A 23,488-nucleotide genomic window follows, 5' to 3' on the forward strand; every position below is an offset into this window, starting at 1 on the left:
AGCAGCTGCTGTACCAGCCCCCTGGGGTGTCTCCTTGTCATCAGGGGCCACCACTGATTAAGAGGCTGAATACAGTTAATTAATTTATCCAACTGCTCAGGGACACTTAAGGAGGGAACAAGTAAAACGAGCAAATTAGGTTGATCAGCAATAGGCAAGCCAGTATGACCAAGTCAAAATCCCTACCAAAATCTGCAGATTCAGCAATTCAAAAAAATAAGAGTCATTGTGAGGACTGTATCTCCCAACGCTGTACCTTTTTCCATGTCTGGTCCCGGTGCTTGGAATACTTGCCCTGATAATCTCTGCCTCCTGGCTGCCCTGATTTTCTTCAAGACTAAGTCCAAATCTCACTTTCAGCAAGGACTTCTGTCCTTTTGTTCCATCTGTACTGCTAGTGTCTTTCCTCTGAAATTAGCTGCCATTTACAATAAATAAACACACAGAGTGTGTATGTGTGAATATATATATATATATATGTACTTTGGGTATATGTATATTTCTATCAGTCACAGAAATTGAAATTTATTTATTGTTTCTATACATGTATAAAATACATCAGGGCTTCTTAAATTTTTTCCATGAGCAACTCTTTTTACCCAAAAACTTTTTATGTGACACTGGACACACAGGTGTATATAACAAGTATGCAAATCAAATATTTATTGATAATAAATTGTAATTTCATGACCCCCAGATTGAGTTATGAGCCCCTATATGAGATCATAGCTTAAAAAGCTGAGTAATATATAAATATATATTACACATATATAACACATATGTTGTATGCATAGCTATTTGTATATTGTTTTCCTTATTTAAGTATTCGCTCCTTAAGGTCAAAGATGCTGTTTCTGCCTTTCAACATAACCCCAATGTGTAGCAGGGTACAAGGCATATTGTTGTTTTGTTGTTTGATTGTTTTGCAGTCCTCCCTGATTCTTTGGGTTTTCTTAACAAAGGTACTGGAGTGTTTTTCCTTCTCCAGCTCATTTTACAGATGAAGAAACTGAGGCGAACAAAGATAAGTTATATGGCACTGGCCATTATTTCTTTTCCCTGGGTCTCAGTCTCCTCGTTTGCAAAATGATTTAGTTGGATTAGATGATCTATAAAAGTCTTTTCTTGTTACTTTTTTCTGTGTTCTCATAGTTTATGTCCCCATGGTCAACCTACCTGGTTTAGAATTTCTAGGTTAAGGTTCTTTGCAGCATTAATATTCTACATCTCGAGGCTACATCTAGATCTAACCTTCTTTCCTTCTGTTCTCATATTCTGAAGTCCCTTCCAGCTAATAACACTGCAGTAATCACTAAACTCAGCATCCCTTGGCTGGACAAAACCTTAAGTCTTTTAGGCTTTAAACAAGGAGTTTTAGAAAGCTTATTTTTAAAGAGCCCTTAACAGCAGGAGAACATAGAGCTGTATTTTAAAAGTAATATTTTGATGGGAGCTACGTCAATGAATTGAATGACTGTAGATTAAATTCCTCTTACAATATAAGTGTTTTTTCAAAAGATAGAGAGTAAAATGATGCCGGAATCAAAGGGCCGAGGCATTATACAACAGTCCAGCTCTTTGCTCTCTACCATCCTTTTCACTTAGTCAATTTTAAATAGTCTTTAAAGACTGAGCTAAAGTTTTCACTTTTCTTCTTCCCTACTCTAAAAGGAAGAAATCTCAGACTACTTCTGTCAACAGTTAATGTCACTCCTTCTTTGAATTCATAGCACTCCATGACTGTTCTATTCCCAGCATCAGAATTTTAGAGTTTGAAGGAGTCAACAAGAATTCAATCAACCATACTCTATAAAGTGGAGATACAGCTTTTGTGAGCTCACAGGCTTATAAATCCAGAGGAAAATAGAGGTTTCAGAGTCTTCCTAGCCAATCTTCTCCTTTTACAAGGTTAGAGGGTTACAACGGGTTAGAGAAGCTACACAATTCTGCCCAAGTTCACACAGGTAGTAAGTATCAAGATTTTAACACAAATCTTCTGGCTAATTTTACAAAATATTCCAGAAATATGTAATCCATCATCACCACTGTGGCAACTTTTTCCAACTCCAATTGTCACAAAGCTTTCTAATGTAAAGACATTGAAGTCTGACTCTTTATTACTTCCTCTAATTAAGCCTTGATCTGCCCCATGGGGACAAGCATAATGTGCTTGAGCCTTCTCTCAGAGACATTCCTTCAAATATTAAACCTTCTGAGCCTTCTCAAAAGCTTATTTTATGATATGATTTTGTTTCCTCTCACAATCCATATTGCATCCCTTTGGAAGCTTTCCAGCTTGTTAAAGTTTTTCTCAAAATGTGATGTCTGGAATGAAATATAATAAAGGTTCATACTGAGTTTGCTATCCATTAAAAACTTCAGATATTTTTTTTACCCAAACTTGTTCAACTCCAAATCCCTCACCCTATATTTTATATAGTTGATTATTTAGACCCAAGGGCAGGACTTTACATTTATCCCTATTAAGTTCAACCTTATGTGGTACAATTCATTATTCTAATCTGTTGACATTTTTTGAGATTCTAACCCTAGAATCCATGTGAGCTTTCCTCCACAATTTTTCATCATCTAGAAATTTAATAAGCAGAGCATTGATGTATCCATACATACCTAGATAAATGATTTTTTAAAAAATCATTTGGAAGTTTTAAAAATTATATTTAGATTTTATTATTTTATCTATCCTGATGCTTTCAACTATCCCTTCTGTATGAATAGTCATCAAATACTTCTCTCCAGTCCTGACCCCTTCCTCACATCTCAATACATATCTTTCAATGGTATTCAACAGACAGAAGTTCTACTTCCAGCTGTCATTAATTAGCAATGTGTCCTTGGGCAAGTGAGTCCCTTTTTCAAAGCTTAAGTTTATTTATGTGTAAAATGAATAAGGGTTGACTAAACCATATTTAATGTATCTGAATATCCCATCACTCTATGAAACTATGAATTTTCTTTTTGACTATCTGAAAGTGACTTTGAATTGTATATGTACAGGGTCATCACAGGGAACTGATTTTGCTATGTAATACCTGACATTTGGAGACCACTTCATAGTTTTAAAAAGTATTCCACAAAATGGTCTTAGCCAGCCTATCCAGTCTTGTCCTCCTTCTCCACATGAACTATGTTTTCTAAATTAGTCTGCTCTCTGATGACTGATCTCATCCTGCCCTCTCTTGCCTCTTTGCCTTTTTACCTGCTGTTTCCTTCACATCAAAAATAGCCAGCCCTCTTTCTGCTGAACCTTTATGTTTCTCTAAGATCTAAGTTTCCAACTCTACTGCAAATCTGAGAGTCCCTCTGAGCACTGGCTCTCTCCTTCTACTGACTTGTTTTCTCCTCTGTATCAATTGTACTCTAATTTCTATCATCATCATCATCATCATCGCATTATCCCTTTCTCCCACCCCTCTGTCAGACAGGGGTAGGATTCTGTTTTGTCTTTTTTTTTCCCCAAGGAAAACTGTGATATCTGGGATATTATAATAGTTCATATTTATATGATACTTCTCTATTTACAATGTGCTTTCTTTGCAACAATCCTGAGAAATATACATGCATGCATATGCATATATACATATATATATGCACATATACATATATATATACACATATACACACATATGTACTATTTATACTTTACACACAAATATAGGGGATTGTCAAAGTAAGTTTCCTAATTATAGATAAACTTACAGAGTCATGAGTCTGTTACTTGTGATGGCTGAGTCCAGTATAAATTTGTGTTACATAAGCTTAACTGAGCCCTCACTGCTGCAAGGCAATCCTTTTATACCTCCCTTATCAATTTATTATTCTATTCCTAAAGTGGCTTTTCCAAACCTTTTTAGCTCTATTCAAACTACTCACAGCTCCTCTTCATATTTTCTCTGTTAAGAAGTCTGCCTCACACAGGATGTGCCAAAAGCCTTAAGTATAATTACTTTAAAATAAATATTTTATATTTATAATTATAAATAATACAGATAAATACTTTGAAATAAAATAAAAATAAATAAAATTCATGAGATATCTTCTATTTCATTGAATAAAAAGCTGAGATCATTTGCAGAAAGGGTCTTTTCTTTTCCTCTTCATCTCATATCAGTCAGGTGTCTTTCATATTTCACAAGAAGAAGTGTTGCCTCTCTGTCCCAAAGCAAACCACTCTATACCTGGCTTCCTTTTTGTTACTTGAATGACACTACATCTCCTAACTCCTGATATTGTCACTGGCTGTTCTGCACACGTGAAATTCTCTGCACATATCCATCTCCTGGCTTCCTTCAAGTGTCACTTTCAGCAAGACTTTCCCAGTTTTCCTTAATATTGGTTCTTCCTTTTGAGATAATCTCCAATATCATGTATAAATCTTGTTTTCAAATAATGGTTTTAATATTGTCCCTCCCACAACTGATAGAATTTATTATTTTTTTTAAAATTTTCTTTACATCCCAAGGAGTTATCACTAATGCCTAAAATACAGTAGATATTGAATAGATGCTTGCTGACTAACTTCCCTCAGTGTGAGCAAAACTTTCGTTGCTTCCTGAAGGATTAGTTTCATTTATGGAGGAGGGATAATTTAGGTCCTATACAATTTTGTTTGGACAACTTTGGAAAGAACCTTGACTTTGGAATGGGAATACGAATTGATTTGCTTGAGTTCATTAAAACACAATAAGAATGTTCTCTATACAGCTAGTGAATATGGGTTTGAACTTTATCTTTGACATATTCTCTCAATGGAACTTCATGAAAGTAACTTGACCATACCAGGGCTCTGAGTGAATGATATTTTAGGGAGAGGTCTCAAATTGTACTTAGTATAAATATAGAGCACAGAGGATACAGTTTGCAATAGAGACACAAACACATTCATACAAATAGACATAAAATATGGAATTTTGCTTACTTTGAAAAATAGAAGAATTGAGACTTTAGGATATTAACTAACAGACATGATTAGTACGTTACAAAGGAAGAAGTTGAAGATAGGAAACCAATCTTTCTTTCTTCAATGTATCACAATCTCTTTTTAGTAAACACAAAATAAATGTTTTTGTCAAAAAAAATGACTACTATATAAATGAATATTAAGTTCTTAGAGAGCCAAAACCATAACTTTTCTTGTCTTCTCTAAAAGTAGCTCAAGTCTAATATATAAAATATTTTCCAACTAGTAGTTTAGTAAGCATTCATAATCTAAAAATAAAAAAAATTAAGGGAATCCAGATATAAAAATATATTGTTTGATTAAAATTTAGATTTATTTGTACATTTATATTTGCATGTGTCTGCTTATATGAACATGCCAATATTTGTTTTTTAGCAAACTATAAATAGAATGAAGTTTACACTTTTATGATATTATCTTGTTCATTTGATGATTTTTTTGTTGAAGATTAAGTTTATTTAAACAATCTTTTAAAAGCAATATTATATATTCATTCAGATTTATTTTTTTTAAACTTACTATTCATTTGTGATGATCCTATTTATTTTTAGATTTTCTATATACAGGAAAGGTGCCTACAAACCTTAATGAAAGATGAATAAAACAAATGCCAGCTGAGAATCAATAAAAAGAAGGGATCTGTACCCTTTGAAGCCTCCACACACTTGTCCAGAGAAGGGATTGTTACTTGCTTGGAAAAGATAACTGGTTCTTGGAAGACTTTAAACTTGGAGCTTTAGATATGAAGCCACAAATTAATCCAGCATGGTATCATAAAAGACAAAGGATCTATACTGTGGGCAGTTACCCTTAGTTAGTTGGGGAGAATGGAGATTAAAAAGAGTTTGGTCTTCTTGGTGTTGGAGCAAAAACCAATGAAGACTAAATAGTCAAATGACATAATCATCCATAAAATACTAAAGTAGGTTCTAAGATATAATTTGTAGAAGTTTTTCTATACTCTTAGGAAGGTTACAAAATACCAGAAATATCTAATAACAAATCTGGCATTGACTTTTCTTTATCAATGATACAACAAATATTTAATGAGCACATGATATGTGCAAGGTCCCAAACATCAAGTCCCAGCTTTGAAATGACAAGATTGCATTTACAAATTGTATAAAGTTGTATGTAAAAATAAAGTCTACATACTGGATGTTAAAATTGTGTAGGGGGAGATCATCTTTTCCAACTCCCATATTTTATTGATGAAGAAAATAAAGGGAAGGATTGGGAACTAAAATGATACAAATGAAATGAACAGTTTGACTGTTGTCTCTTACATATCTGTTCATTCATTTGCTTGTTTATTACCCATACATCCATTCATTCATTCATTTGACACGTATTTTATAGAGTAAAGCATGTAACAGAAAATACAATGGTATTGGAATTAAAATGTCTGTGTTAAAGTTCCAGGACTTCTATTTTCTGGTGATATAACATTAAATAACTTACTTCATCTCACTCTGTTTTCTTTATTTTTTAAAGGGAGGAGTTTGGACTAAGTGATCTTTATGGACCTTCAGATTCAGGAGACCTGAATTCAAATCTCAATTCTTACTATCTGGTAACTGTATCACAAACTCTGGAAGAGAAGGATTACTTCTCTCAGAGTTCCCATCATTTTGATCCAACAACCAGTTACTACATATTAGTGAGAATAAAACCCAAGACAAAATTTCTTCTTATTTGATTCTTCATGTTTTAAAGAATAAAATTAGCATTAAGGTAAGTAGGAAAACTATTAGTTGTTGTCCTTTTAGAAGAGAGAGTTCTAGCAGATTTTTGGTTCATAGAAGTCCCTCATCACTAATATATATATATATAATCATATCTCTATGCTTGGCTTATGAATTTATTCCCAAGTTCCTCATTTTTTTCTTCATTCTGTTCAGTTGGGTGTTTATAGTGACAAAATTGCTTCAGCTTTATCTTAACTCACATCTTTTCCTCCATTACTACTCCACTCATAGTCTTACATTTCTTCTCATGAATATATTTTCTTACCAGATAATGCTACTTTGGCCTTTTAATACTAAGTGCTTTGTACAATGCCTGACACATAGTAGGCATTATAGGAATGCTTATTCTTTTTCTTCCCCTTTGCTTTTTTATCTATTCTGTTTCTTTTGAATAAGGGAGACCAACGTAGAAACATAGTGTAAGCATGGGATGCATCCCATCAAGATTCAGTGGTATTGTAGTTTGACTATCTGAATTAGGATCTCTAGGTTTTTATACTTATTGCCTATATTTGAAGCATGTGGATAGAATGAGGTGAGGTAATGGATTTTAATACTAGCTTTTTTTTGTGGATTCGTCTCTTCAAATTCTGGAATTTTATTCCTCTCCCTTCATTATAGCTTCTCCCTACAGTGACTAGCTTGGAAATAGCCAATAAACATTTTCTGAGTGCCTACTATATGTGTGACACTATAGTTAAGTGCTGGGATACATACACATACACCCATGCATGTACATACCTACACATATAGTCTTTTCTATCCCCAATTCTTTATTTCAGGCACTTTAGATTAGATTTGCAAGACATTCAGCAAATGCATTCTTCTATTCTTTTTTAGGCTTATTCTATCTCTGGCCAAGATTCAGTTATCACTATATTGTAAGTTATACTTCAGAAATACATATACCATTCTCAGTTACCATCTTCCTATATATAAGTTAATTTCCCAAATTATTTTTGTCTTCTGCGCCTCTGATTACCAAAAAAAACCCTGAATTTTAAAAAGTGAGTAAAATACAACTTATGTTCCTATCATCTTCTTGATCTCCTAAACACTCTTCATAATCACTGGCAAAATTTTTAGGTTTCTTCTGATAGTATCATTCTGATTACATAAAACATCAAAAGTGGGTGGTATCCATCCATTTTAATGACTTAGAAATTTTTCTCCTATTAAACACACCACAAAATCTTCTCTATCACTGTTACTGAGTTAACTAATAGCTACTTTAACTGGAGAATAACATGCTTCTTTTTTGTTGCTGTTCAGTTTTTTTTTTTTTTCACTTTTGTCAGTCATACTAAGGTTTTCTCAGCAAAGATACTAGAGTAGTTTGTCATCAGCTTATAGATGAAGAAATGAAGTAAAAGAGGGTTAAGTGACTTGCCCAGGGTCACACAACTAGTAAGTGCCTGAAGCCAGTTTGAACTCTGGAAGAGGAGCCTTCCTGAGCCTTCCTGATTCTAGACCTGTACTCTATCCACTGGGCTACCTAGCTGCCTAACAAACTATTTTATACTTCTTCCTCTGACCTTAGGGGATGATGGCACAACGGATAACTTGTGTGATTGTCTACTACAGCATATTTTGGAGGACATGTAGCTTTTTTCTCTTAAGAACATCTAGTTACCTCCTATTCAGGAATGGTTTCAAATCTGTTTTTCTGCCTTAAATATAATTAACCCTGTCCTCACCAGATCTGGTATGGAGAAAGAGAGACTTTACCCTTGTTAAAATTTTGTGGAATACATAAATTTTATATACAGGAGGAAGAGAAGGAAAGGATTGATGATCAACTGTGGTGGACTTAGTTATTCTCAACAGTGCTATGATTCAAAGCAATTCCAATTAACTTGATATGGAAAATGTCATCCAGAGAGAAAACTATTAAGATTGAATGTAGATCAAAGCATAATATTTTGACCTTTTTATTTTAGGGGGGTTGTTTATTTGTTTGTTACTTTCTTTTTCATGTGTTTTTTTCTCCTTTGGGCCTGATTTTTCTTTCACAACATAATAAATAGGGAAATAATGTTTAAAAGGATTGCACATTCAATCTATATACAATTGTTTTCTGTCTTGGGGAGGGAAGGGCTAAGGGAGAAAGGGAGAAAATTTTAGAACACAAAGTCTTTCTAAAATGAATGTTGAAAACTATCTTTATATATATTGGGGGAAAATTCAATTGAGAAGGAAATAAAATTAATTTTAAAAACTTAAAAAAGAAGTAACTTGCTCAAGATTTCAAGGACCAAATCAGAACAAGAACCCATGTCTCCAAGCTTAATGTCCAATACTCTGTCAGAAGCATTTTATGCTAATCAGAAAGACCTTATTTCAGGTAACACTTTTCTTTGTGGAGAGAGTCCATTTTAATCTCAATATTATTGAAAGTCTACCATTTCTTAAAAAAAAGAACTAACTAAAGAGAGCTAAAAATATCCATATAATCATTATAAACACAAATATGCTTACATATACCCATGAACCAATACATAGCTATACATGCACATGTAGACACAATTTTGGTTGCATATAAACATACTCATATTCATGTATGTTCATAGGGTAATACACTTACAGAAGACAGTCATGAGGAACTTTATTTCCCTGATTGTCTCCTCAACATCATATAGACTGAAGAATATGCTAAATACCTTATCTCCTCGAGGTCCTCTTTCTCCTCGTTCTCCTTGAAGACCCTGACAAATAAACAAACAAAGGTAATGACATATATTTTCAATTACATTCCTGTATTCATCACTTTCCTCTCCTGGTCCAAACCACATACAGAAAACAGGGTACTTAGTGGGACTGGCAGCCTCTCAACCTGCAAACCTCAGAGTTTTTAGAGCCAGAAAAGATCTGAAAGATAAATCTTCTCCCAATCCCTCATTCCAGATAGAATGAATTCTAAATAGAAAAATGAAGACTGAGTAAAGATGTATAATTTCTCGAGTGAACATAAAACAAGTCAGTGGCAAAACCAGTTCTATAGCTCAATTTTCTTGACTACCAGCTTGTTTTAGAAATATTATAAAGGCAATTAGAGAAGATGTGAGTTCCTGCCTAGAGATGTAGATTTGAAAGCATATCTGCATATAAGGGACAATCATTTCAGTTGTGTCTGGCTCTTATGTCCTCATTTGTGGTGTCATTGGCAAAGATGCTAAAGTCATTTCCTTTTCAAGCTCAATTTATAGATGAGGAAATTGAGGCAAACAGCTAAGTCACTTGCCCAGGGTCACTCAGCTAGTAAGTGCCTGAAGGCAGATTTGAACTCATGAAGATAAGTCTTCCTGAATTCAGGTTGGCACTCTATCTACTTGCTACCAGCTGAGGACATATAAGATTGAATGACAATTTTTCAGGGACAGGTCAATTCCCCAAGAGCCTCCACAGCTGTGGATCATAGCATCTGAAGGAGTTGCAGGGCAGCCTTTCCTGACACAGGTCTTGCGAACTGGGAATGACATAAATTGGAGGCAGAGGGAAAAAGAGGGAGGTCAGATGATGCAACAGCCTCTCAGTCAGAGAGGTCAGAGAACAGCAACTGACATTCAGTCTCCTTGTATCATCCTCTCAAAAGAGGAGATCCATTCTGGGTTGGATCTCCAGCAGCCACTGTCAGTTGGCTCCTGTGTATTCCAACACAATAATATGTGCAAAACATAATAGACATTTTGAGAATATTTATTGAAAAATGAATGGTCCTAATAATAAATTACTTTAGAGGAGAGAGACGTTATCACAGATGTGACAAAACTGAGACTAAACCCATGTCTCATAACTCCAAACTCAGTTGCTCTATTCTCCCTTTAACAAGAATCCATACGTTTTTTATAGAAGCAGTATCACACTTTCATCTAAAAGGCAAGAGATGGAAACATTTCACTAAAATGATAATGAATATAGATCACTATATTAGGGTATTATTGAGTGGGGGAGAGTGACTCAAAGTACCTTTGTCTTGCATTTTAGAGTTTCTATGATTTCTTAACAAACCAGATAACATGTAGACAAAGTTGATGTCACAATTTGTAGCAAATGCCATCTTCTACGGGAAGCCTTTCTTACTCTCCCAATTGCTAGTACCTTCCTCAAAACTGTATTTAATTTCTATGTATTCTGTATAACAAACAAATATATGTGCAGATTTGGGGGATATTATGCATAAAGTTTTGTGTGTGTGTGTGTGTGTGTGTGTGGAGAGAGAGAGAAAATAACAGCATATATCTAGATGAGTAAATCTAGAAATATTAACACATGTTATCTTCTTATTAGAAAGTAAACTCTTTGAGGGCAGGAACTGTTTTACTTCCATCTTTGTATCTCTGGGGTTTAGCACTATGTCTGACACATATTAAATATTAAAAATGCTTGTGGTTAATTAATTGAAGCTCTTATAAAAATGTTTAGTATGGAGAAGAAAAGAATCAGGAAGGAATAACTGCTGTCATCAAGTATTTAGTGCATTAACACATGAAATCCAAATACATCCAAATACATCCAAATACAATCAATATAGAGCTGACTAGAGTATTAAAAAGACTTGGGTTCAAGGCCCACCACTGATACAGAGTAGCTATTGAATATTGGACAGATCATTTAACATCTAAGTGCCTCATATTACTTTCTAAAACTATATGTTTCATACTACTTGTTGATTTGCATTGGTAAAAGGAATACCCTTATTGTAAATCCCCTGTAACAGTGAAATCAGGGGTTCAGTCCCCATCAGCACCAACTTAAAAAAAAAAGAAAGTAGAAGAAAGTCATAATACAAATAGAAACAATTACATGAAGGACATTGTAAAGAGGAAGCTTCTACTCAAAATAATGAAAAACTTCCTATAAATGAGAACTGAAAACTTTTATGGGATTACTCATGAGATATTGAGTTTCCTGTGATTGAAAGTGTTTTAGTGGAAAAAGCATGGGATTTCAAATCAAGAAACTTAGGGCAAAGAGCTGAATCTCTCATTAATGCTGCATGATCAAGGACAAATCCTAGATTTCATCATCTATATTTTTCAGTTGTTTTAGTGGTGCCCAGTTCTTCTTGACCATATGGAGTTTTCTTGGCAAAGATACTAGAGCTGTTTGACATGTCCTTCTCCAGCTCATTTTACAGATGAAGAAGCTGAGGCAAACAGGACTAGGTGACCTGCCCAGGACCATACAGCTAGTGTTTCAGGCCAGATTTGAATTCAGGAAAATGAGTTTTCCTAACCACAGGTCCAGCGCTCTACATACTATGTCACCTAGTTGCTCATCTATAAAATGAGGATAACATTAACTACATCTAGTCCTTAATAAATGCTTGTTATTAGTTGAAGGATGATTAATACCAGGAATGTTTAATTGAGAGAAACAAAAAAAAAAAAGATCAGGGAGCAAAGAATTGCTGTTTTTCAGTAATTCAGGCATTAAGACATAGAAGAAAGGTATAGATAATAGTTGGCTTCAGAGTCTTCTTGGCTACCCCTTGTGGGTTCAAGGCTCACCTCTGACACAGAATGACTGCAATGTTGGGCAAGTCAGTTAATTTCTAACTACTCTAAAAGAAATTCACCTCAAACTTCTAACAAAAATCCCCTTTTAGGAAGTGATTTAAATAGATAATATCTATGGTAGCTTTTGATTCCAAGCTATCAACAGAGTAGGGCGAGCATACAATAAAACTGTAGTGAGATTATCTGTATCATAACTTCCGTGGCCTGATGATTGGGCCACCTTATCCATCCTTAGTTCCCCAAAGCAGATAGATAGACAGACAGGCAGATAGATAGATGATAGAAAAAAGACACATGATACATAGATGGATAGCTAGAAAAAAGAAAGACAGGTAGATATAGATAGGCAGATAGATAGATGATAAATATATAGATAGATGATATAAAAAAACACAGAGACAGACAGATAGAAAAAAGATAGACAGATAGATGATAGCTAGCTAGTAAGATGATACAAAAAAAGAGATAGATGCATGATATATATAAATAGATGATAGAAAAAAGAAACAGATTGATAGATAAACAAATCAATAAGAACATTTTCCAGTAAGAATATTATTACCTAAACTACCCATATTAGTGATCCCTTTTGCCAAAATTTAGTCTTCTGTTTAAGGGCAAACTTCCCTTACAAATGGTGATATGTTAAGCTTTATTTGACAACAGTGTTAGCAGGGACCTTAGAGACTTCATAGTAAGACATCTGACTTTAGAGGTACAAAGTTAGGAACCAGAGAAAGTGACTTACCTAACTAGTAAATGATAAAACCAGGATTTAACCCCATGACTTATAGCTTCAAATCTACAGCTCTTTCAAACTTGCAAGGTTAAAGAGAGTAAGAAATGGTCTGGGTCTGCTGCTGTCTGTGCAACCACAGAAAAATTATTTCACTGTTCTGGTCTCAGATTTCTCATTATAAAGTAAGGGATTTGAACTAGATGAACTCTGATGACCCTTCCAGCGTTAGATCTTGGAATCTATCATTTCATTGTTTTATTGTTGTTGTACAAAGATTAATTGGGGGCATAGTGGGAATTAGAACCCTGGCTATGTGTTAAGTATAAACTGAGGCTTGGAAGTTTTTCTCTGCACTGCTTAGTCACCTTCTAAAGGGATTAAATTCAAGCAAAAACATTTTCATTAGAAAAAAAATGTATTCTCTAGATAATACCATTACTTACTGGAATCCCAATCTGTCCAGGAAGCCCTGCTTGTCCTGGAGGTCCCATGGGTCCCTGGAAAGGCATTTACAAAATAGAGAAAAAGAACAAACATCAGGAGAATAAAAACAAAAGCAATGAGAAACCTCCCAACACTATCATGAGTAGAATCAAAGGAAGCAGAGATTGGGTGATCAAACTCAGAGCTTATTATGTAATAAAAGGCAGTTGGAGCTACCCTGACACAAAAGCAAATATATGGGAGGACATGAGTTAACTAGGTCAACATCATCCCCAAATATGTCAGGCCACCCAGCAATACATTCAACACCTAAAATTTCATTATTTTTGAGACAGCAGTATAAGATGAGGGGAAATGGTTTTGGGTTAAAAAATGTCCCTTATTTCTAAGATATCAATAATACTATCCTCTCTTGAATCTATGCCTACTTGTCTTACTCTCATCACTTTTGCTACCTTTCATCGATCTTCTCCCTCTGCTTCTATAGCTCCTTTCTGTCATGGGTAAATTGTTCTAGACCCTCTAATTTGAGACAGTTTCCAATAATCTTTCATCTCAAGATTTTATAAAAATTTCCCCATGAACCCCTTGAACCTTGTACTTTTCAGTCCTCTTTATTTGTCATCTTGCTCCATTAGAAGAAAAGCTCCTTTTGGACAGGAGCTGCCTTTAATTTATTTTTTTTCTTTGTAATCATAGCACTTAGTACTGGTACATGTAAGCATTTGTTGACTTGGTCAATCAAAGTTTGTTGACTTGATTTGGCTTATTTGCCCATACTATACCAGCCCCTTTCACTATCCTTATTCCTCAAGATTCTGTCATAGGAAATCTCTCTATATACTCTCCTTTTTGTAAACTTCATTAGTTTATGAGTTTAATTATTATCTTTATGTAAAAGGCAAATGGATAGAATGATAGACAGATGCATGATAGATAGATAGAAAGAAAGAAAGATATGTTGATGGACAGATAGATGAAAACATAGTTAGGGATGGAAAGAGAGATTGAGGGAAATAGAGGCAGAGAGAGAAAGAGAGAGAGATAGAGACAGACACCAAGTTTGTCCCCTATACTACAGTCTTAAAGAAGCAATTGGTTATTGAATAATTCAAATCAAATCGATTTTAAACTCCATATGTCTAAAGTGTCTCAACTATTCCTAGTTATGTCAAAGACACTATTGTCCGACTAGCCTCTCAAGTTTCTAACCTTGGTAATATCCTGGAATTTTTATTCTACCTCATGCTATCCATCCCTTCTGTTGCCAAAATCCCTTACTTTCTATTTTCATGTCACTTACAGATGACGACTTTTGTCCATTTACAGAGATGACCTTAATTCAAGGCCTCATCATCTCCCATCTAAATCATTGCAACAACCTCCTAATTGGTCTTCCTGTCTTAATTGTCACACTGTATCAGTGCTCCCTTTAAACTACTTCCACAGTAATCTTCCTTAAACAGATCTAATCATGTAACTTCCTTACTCAATGTCATCCTACTAGCTTTAGAGTATAAATTCTCTTGATTAATTTATAAAATTCTTCACACCCTCACATATTTTCCCAACTTCATTGAGTCTTTCTATCCCCTGTGATTTAGTCATCCTGGCTTTCTTTCTGTTCCTCACACCCATTGCATTACAACTCTCATCCACATGTCTTTGCAATGGCCATCCCAGATTCATGTCATTCATTTCCTCCTCATAGAGTTCTTCTCTTCTCTAAAGATGAAATTTAATCACTACCTTCTGCATGAAAACTTTCCTCATCCCACAAATGCAATTGTTCTTCTTCCAAACTACCTTGTAATTAGCTATTTTGTTTTTATTTATGAATAAAATGAATTTGATATGATTTATGGATAACAGACACATAGACACATACACCCCTTTTCTTCCTCCCTTAGAATGAGATCCCCAATAAGCCTTACAACTTGCCATTTTTTCTGCTTTTACTCTAGATTATTCATAATCACTCTGTAATAGTCTCTATTCCTTTCTTTGCTTGTGAAATCCCTAAACATTATTTTAAAAGACAACCTTTAAGATGCATCCATTATGGTTTCCAGTTAGAGAATATTTCATTATTAGTACTTTAATTCTTAGTGCCTAACACAGTGATTGCCACATAGTAGGTGCCTAATAAATAATATTTGACTTGTTTAATTTCAGGTGGGAAGATGCGAGTTTGAATCTCGTCTCTAGCTGTTACTGGCTGTGTGATCTAAGACAATCACATCTCTCTAAATTTCATTTTCCTCATCTTTAAATTGATAATATCGTTGCTTGTACTGCTGGTCTCATAGGATGTATTGAGAAAAATGCTTTATAAATCTAAAAGTACAATAGAAACCTATGCTATTTTCCTCTGTGCTAATCATCGTCCTCTCCAAGCCTCTTCACTTAAAATCAAGTTTTATAGCACTTTAAGTATTACAAGGATTTTCCTCACAGAATTCTAGTAAGTTAGCTGGCTAAGTCCACCCTCTTTCTTGGCATTAGTAACCTTATGTGCAAGATGGGGGATAATAATTCCAATCTGGCCTGGCCCCCCACCCCACCTAGGTGTTTAGGATCAAGTGAGATAAAAAGATCTGCAGAGATTTCACAAAATCATAGACTTATACCTGAAAGAGACCTCACAGGCCATCAAGCCTAACTTCTTCATTTTGCAGATAAAAAAGTGAGGCAGAGAGAGGCTAAATGTCCAGTCACAAAGATGGGGAGTGTCTAGTGGGATTCAAATTCAGATCCTTCTGACAGCAATCAACTCTATCACCAATGACCCTACAACATCTTTTCTTCTCCAGGCTAAGCTTTTCAGTGGAAGTCAGTTTCAAGGCAGGGGGTGACTAAACTCATCACAAAAGGGGAAAAAATAAGCAATAATAAAAAAATATAACCTGTCTCTACTTAGTGTGTTATACAGAAACTTGAAAGTCAAGAGAAGGACTGGCATCCCTCAGAAAATGACAAAGAGAAGTTCCTTCACCAGACCCATGATCTTGCCAACTGTCATGGTAGTTACAACCCTTCCAGCCCCCCTCATCCCCTCCCATCTCCCAGTTCTCTGAACTTTGCTGATGCATTAGTAAGTGAAACATGGCTGCAATTCCTCAAACTTCTCACAATTCACCCTTTTCCCCTCAAGTCAGCAAGATGCTGGGTGAATCCTGAGGACAGATCTGAAACGAGTCTGGACATTGCTGAGGCACAGTCTTCTCTTTGGACAGTCTCTATCGATACTTTTTAACTGAGGCAAGAAAAAATGCCAGTCAGACTCTGCTCCTGCCTGGGGCTGCCAACTACAGCTTCTGGCGTGGTAAATCCAAATGCCCACAGCACATAATTCTCAACCTCCTCCTATATAGTCAGTTATCCTTTGAAATGTACTCCTGGGGTCTGATGTTCCATTCAGCCAATATCTTACATGCGTAGTCTTAGAACTATCTTGGGTTTTTCCCTCTCCTTCATATCTCATATCCAATGTTATCAGGTCCTGTCAACTGCATCTTTAAAACAGTTTTTTAATCTGTTACTTGCTTTCTAATCTCCCTGTAACCATCCCAGTACAGGTTCTCATTATTATGCACCTGGACTACTTCAGTCACCTCCTATTTTATATCCAGTCTGTCCTCTTCCCCTACTTCAATCCAATTTCCATATTGCTGCCCATATTATCTTCCTTAGGCAGAGTTTTGGACATGTCAATCAAAAATGTCTGCTCTAAAATCTTGAGTGGCCTTTTACTGCTCACTAAATCATGTTCAGATTCTTCTGTTTCATATCTGAGGAGCTACATAAACTGCTGTCTATATATCTGCCTCATTTCATACTGATTACATGTGAAAGTTTAGGAATCCTGGATAATTCCCTGATCCCCTAACAGATCTTTTACCTTCCCACCTTTATGCTTTTGCTTACTCTTCCCTATCATAACTCTGCAGGATTCTGTTACTTTCTTTGCTTGTGGAATCCCTACAATTTCCCTTAAAACACAATCCTAATGGCATTTCATCCATTAAGGCTTTTTGATCAGTAATGACCCTCCCTCTTAGGCTTCACAGACTACTTTGCTTTGCACCTCTCTAATGCACTACTATCATCTATATTTTCATTTTATTTTTCTAATAGATTAGAATCTTGGGCCATACAATCTTTCATGAATTCATCCAAAGTCAATTTTATCTAGCTGACTACCTGAACTTTTGCAAGTATGTTTCTAGAAATGAATATGCATATAGATTAATCTGTTGAATATTAAAAAAACATAATTCAGTTCAATAAGTATTACATCCCTACAGTATATAAATCTTAAAAAAAGAGTAATTCTTCCCTTTGGAATATTTTACAAAGAAAAAGGCTTACCTTCAGACCCACCTCACCAGGTAATCCAGGTTCTCCTGTCTCTCCCTGAATGAAAACAAATGTTATTACGACCTAAGTCACTATAGTATTCTTTAACTTATGAAAAGAGTCCCAGATTTTCTTTCTAAGTCTGGTATTTTGAAAAAAAATTTTTCACAGAAACCTAGATGACTAGAAGGACCTTGAAACTGTTAAGAATCAAAAGGGATCTTAGAACATAGCATAGTTGCATATATATATATATATATATATATATATATATATATATTTATTTATTTCATTAACTATTTCCAAATTACATTTCTAGTGTTGTTGTGAGACAATTAGGCTTAAGTGACTTACCTAGAGCCACACAGCTAGTAAGTATCAAGTATCTGGGGCAGAGTTTGGATTCAGGTTCTCCTGACTCTAGGGCTGTGTTCTATCCTCTGTGCCACTTAGCCTACCCCCAATTACATTTTTAAGTATTTAACATTCATTATTTTTAATTTTGAGCTGCAAATTCTGTACCCTTTTCTTCCTCTATTCCTTCAGAAGGCAAGCAATGTGATATTGATTATACATGTGAAATCATGCAAAATATGTTTCTATATTAATGATGAAACATAACATGTAGAAAACAGAATTTCAGGCTTAACACATAGGCTATGAAAGCTACAAGGCTCCTTGAGCACAGATTTTTTTGGCAGTGAAAGGAACTCTGGAAATCATTATTTTAATCCAGCCAGTTTTCAAACTTTTTGGTCTCAGAATCCCTTTACATGCTTAAAAATTATTGATTACTCTAAATGTTTTTTGTTTATATAGATTATAGATATTTATGATATTAGAAATAAAACAAATGATACATTTAAAAAGATTTATTAATTCACTAAAATAGGAATAAACCAAATACATGTTAACATAAAAATAGTAATAAAATAATATTTTTTCTAAAATAAAAAGTGAGAAGAGTGGCATGGTTTTACATATGTTTGAAGATTTTTTTAAATAGGGAGTTTAATAAAAATATCTAGATTGTTATATTTGGTCCTACAATCAATCAGTTGTGATACATAGTTTTAGATGAAGTATATAAAGAAAATTGAGCCTCAAACAATTAAGTGGTTGGGAAAAAAACTTAGTATTTTATTAGGTAAATAGGAAAATAGTTTTGACTTCAAAGACAACACGGACCACATTTTGAGAGCTACCAGTCTAATCCATTCATTCTATATATCAAATGCTTGCTTGGGCAGCACATATACTACAATTAGAACAATATAGAGATTGATCAATTTATATATGAGAACATTTAGAGTGGGTAAGGAAACTAAATATACTAACCAAAATCATAAAAGCAGAGCCAGAACTAGGTGAGGGCTAAAAGTCAATTTGAGGACATTAATAAAAGCTTCCATTCTTAGGAATCAGTGTAACATAGAACACAAAAGGTTGAGGTTTGAAACTTCACTCTCTGTCCTAGAGGCTATCACTTCACTTACTATAATTTTTAGGGGGGAAAAGGATTGTTTGTTTGTTTTTTCTGTTTTGAATTGTTTGTTTCTGATATCAAGTCTAACTGGGAAGGGCAAAAGAAATCACATCTCTCTCTGCTGTACTTCTAGATAGAGAATAAATTGGTGAAGATAAGCAAGACCAGGGGGAAAAATCTAAAAATATCTTGTGTGCTTGTCTTTGGGCTGAATCATACTGTTATTTTGCTTCTGAGTAGACTTGCCATGTTTGGTTTATACTAGATTAAAATGAGTTTGTATTTCCAAGTACCCTCTCACTATGAGAGGCCAGAAAGAGTGAGGAGCTTGGGTTGTGGCCACAAATTGGGCAGAAGCTAACTGCTCCCCATGGGGAAACAGTGTATGACCTCAGATTCATTATCACTGCTGCTCTAACCCCATGAGCTGACCAGCCACAGCTGCCTGGCAAAATGATGGTGAGTACCCTTTCTTCTCCTTACAACCCCAATCATCTTGTGGTTAGAGGGAAGAGTAAATCTCCAGATAGCCTTCCCATTCTCTCCAGCTTCTACAGAACCCTATGCTCACCCCACAGCTCAAAGGACATAATTGCCTTCACTTTTAAGGAAGTCCCCGGGCCATAAAATTTTTTCCTCTCCTCACTTAGAAGATTGATAGGAGAAGCTTTGCACATTTAATCCAAGGGAAGTCACACACTACTCTGTGCTAGAAACAAGTAGGAACATGTAGACTATTAACCTTTAGCCCCTGGTTTCGGTTGCTCTGGAAATAGCTATGCTACTCCCGACGATGTATTCCACTCAATAACAATTCATTTTTCTCCATTTCCCCTGGCCCTGATGCACATAATGTACTTAATGAAATGTGTTGCAAGGATAGCTAGAATTTGAGCTTACAGGATATCAGACTAAGGAGTTGTGTTTCTGTAAAATAATCTTATATCTGTAGAACTTTAGGATATTATAAAAAAGGATCATAGGTCTAGAGCTGTAACAGAAACCATCTAATCTAAATGCTATTTTGATAGATGAGGAAACGGAGACTTGGGAGTTGGTAACTTTTCTAAAGTCACACATCCTGGTAACAAATACTGGAAAATCAGTGGATGCTCATCAATTGAGGAATGGCTCAACAAGTTGTGATATATCAAGATAATGAAATATTATTGTTCAATAAAAAATAATGAACAAGTTGATTATGGAAAGGCCTGGAAAGATTTGCATGATCTGATACTGAGCAAAAGTAGCAGAATAAAAAATACATTGTACAGAATAACAGTAAGAATGTGCGATGATCAATTATGAAAGATTTGGTCCTTCTCAGTGGTTCAGTGATCCAAAGCAATCTCGATAGATTTTGGACAGAAAATGCCATCTGCATCCAGAAAAAGAACTGAGGAGACTGAATGTAAATCAACACATGCTATGTTCACTTCTTTTTCCTGTTTTTTTTTATCTCTCCTATGGTTTTTTTCTCTTTTCCCTTCTGATTTTTTTTTCTCCCAACACAATTCATAAAGCAATGTGTATTAAAAAAAAAAAAGCAATAAAATCAAATTAAAAAATAAAGTCATACATCCAAGATGAGATTTGAATCCTGGGCTTCTACTACCAGGAACAAAGTCCTTTTCAAAGTATCCTAATTAGGAATCAAAATCTCAAAATTAGAATATTAGACTGATAGAAATACAGGAAGATAGAACTTTGGCATTATAAATTCAAGGGGTCTTGAGATAATTAAGTCTAATCTACTACCCTATCAAACATACCTGGGCACCTTTGGCTCCTTCTCTCCCTGGGGGCCCAGATAAGCCCATAGATCCCTAGAAAAAAAAAGAAGAAAAAATAACATTCAATCATTATGTTTAAATTAATTTTCTTTAATTAATAAAAATAATATCTTTTCTAATACCAATCTTTGAGAGGAAAAAAAAACACACAAGATACTTACAACAAATATACAAAGTCAAGCAAAACAGTTCCTGAATTTATCATTTTCAAAAGTGTGTTAGTCCAAATGGCTCACTAATGATCCTTTTATGTCAGTAGGGAAAAGCATATTTCATTACTGGTCTTTTAAAGTTGTGATTGATCACCTATTAATTAAAATTATATTCAATCATAACAACATTGACAAAAGGGATGATAATAATCAAAATCTCCAGTGATGAATCGGGCTCTCCCTACTCCAGGTTATGGCATAGCAGATTTGGAGTTAGAAAGGACTTTGTGGATATCTCGACAAAGAGAAGATCTAATCCAGTTCCAATTGATCAGTGATGGACAGAATCAGCTACACCCAGAAAAGGAATACTGGGAAATGAGTGTGAATTGTTTGCATTTTTGTTTTTCTTCCTAGATTATTTTTACCTTCTGAATCCAATTCTTCCTGTGCAACAAGGGAACTGTTCAGTTCTTCACACATATATCGTATGTAGGATATACTATAATATATTTAACATGTATAAGACTGCTTGCTATCTAGGGAAGAGGGTGGAGGAAGGGAAGGGAAAAGTCGGAACAGAAGTGAGTGCAAGGGATAATGTAAAAAAAATTACCCTGGCATGGGTTCTGCCAATAAAAAGTCATAATAAAAAAGAAAGGACTTTAAAGTTAATTTAATTTTACACCTCATTTTTATAAATTAGAGAAGTGAAATGCAGAGCAGTTAAATGGCAAATCAGCTTTCCCAGAGTCATATAGGATATGGCTGAATTGCAATGCAAGCCTAGACTCTCCCATTCTATGTCAAATTGACAGTAAATAAAACTGAGATACAAATAACCAATCTGTATTTCAAATCCTTAAAATAATCTGGAAGACTAATCTAGACAGTGAAAAGAATCTCAGAAGCTATGCTGTTTCTCCTGTAGCTGACCAAAAGCTTCTTTATAACATCCTCAGCAAGAGCTGTCTAATATATGTGGAAATCACCTTTGAGAAGGAACCTACCATTCCCAGGCAGTCATTCCACTTATGAATAACTCTGTTAGTAAGGTTCTGTGCTCCCTTCTATCTACTAAACTTAAATTTGCCTCTGCAATTGCCTCTCATAATTCATAGCCTTACATATGTGAAGTCTAATCTCTTTGCCTTCAAATCATCAGTCAACAAGCATTTATTAAATGGACACCATACTCTAGGCACTATTCCAAGTTCTAGGAATACAGAGATAAAAATGAAATAGACCATGCCTTCAAGGAGTATATAATCTATTATGGGAATCAAAGATTTGACGACAACTGCCATTTAACTCTAAATCTTCACATGAAATTGTCCTAAGGATCTAAACAGTTTGTTTCGAAAGTCAAGGTTTTTCCCTTTGTAAAGTCCCTATTATGTGGCCGACATTATAATGTCTTTACAGAAGATATAAGAAAATCATATAGTCTTTGACCTTAATTTATTTGGGGAGAGAGAACCATTAGGTTAAGATGTCAATACTTAAGTTAAAATGTTTGCTTCTTGCTAGTTGTATAATGAAGCTGCAAGGTAGGGCACTAAAATAAATCAAGAAGACTCAAATTCAAATTCACTCTCAGTGTGATCTGGTCAAGTAATTTAGCCTCTATTTGTCTCAATTTCCTCAAGAACGAAATAGTGATAATAACAGTACCAACCGTTTAACATCATTGTGAGAATTAAGTTCTAAATACAATGTTTGGCATATAGTAAGCACTATATAAATGCTAGTAAGTCTCACTGAGTAACACAGCCTCTGCGGGCCTCAGTTTTCTTACCTGTAAAATGGAGATAAATTAATTCTGCCAACCTGCACTATCTACACAATCACCTTCAGGATTAAATGAAATTAGTTATTTATAGTACATACCCAATGTATAAGCTGATATGAGTCTCAATAAAATTACATTAAATAAATGCCCAAGAGGAAAAGGAGAAGCAGCACAATGTAGGTGAATGGACACAGTATTTGGAGTCAGGGGATCTTACTTTTAGAAAAGGAAGAGATGTTAAAGACTATCCAAAGTCCATCCCTTCATTTTACACAAGAAGAAACTTGTGTACATTTCTAAGACAGGATTTGAACAGAGAGATTCCTGACTTCCTAGTTAGAAGATACATAAGGGTTCATGTCTTGGTCTTGCTATTTACTTACTAGTTGCATCATTTGGGGCAAATTTCCTGTTTTTTTCTCTTTCCTTATAAAATGACAAGGTTAGACTAGATCTAATGTCCCTTTTATATGAC

General features: G+C 34.8%; 1 protein-coding gene across 1 annotated transcript in view; it reads right to left on the reverse strand.

Annotated features, from left to right (window-relative positions):
• Positions 1 to 23,488, reverse strand: part of LOC127547835 (collagen alpha-1(XXII) chain-like) — a 146,769-nt gene that overhangs the window by 25,503 nt on the left and 97,778 nt on the right. Inside the window, exons 10-13 of the mRNA XM_051974891.1 lie at positions 21,049 to 21,102; positions 17,803 to 17,847; positions 13,431 to 13,484; positions 9,390 to 9,434 (exon numbers count right to left, since the gene is read on the reverse strand). Of these exons, the coding sequence (XP_051830851.1) occupies positions 9,390 to 9,434; positions 13,431 to 13,484; positions 17,803 to 17,847; positions 21,049 to 21,102 (198 nt within the window). The remainder of the gene's footprint in view (positions 1 to 9,389; positions 9,435 to 13,430; positions 13,485 to 17,802; positions 17,848 to 21,048; positions 21,103 to 23,488) is intronic.

Source organism: Antechinus flavipes, chromosome 1, assembly GCF_016432865.1.
Source record: "Antechinus flavipes isolate AdamAnt ecotype Samford, QLD, Australia chromosome 1, AdamAnt_v2, whole genome shotgun sequence".
Taxonomy (NCBI): domain Eukaryota; kingdom Metazoa; phylum Chordata; class Mammalia; order Dasyuromorphia; family Dasyuridae; genus Antechinus; species Antechinus flavipes.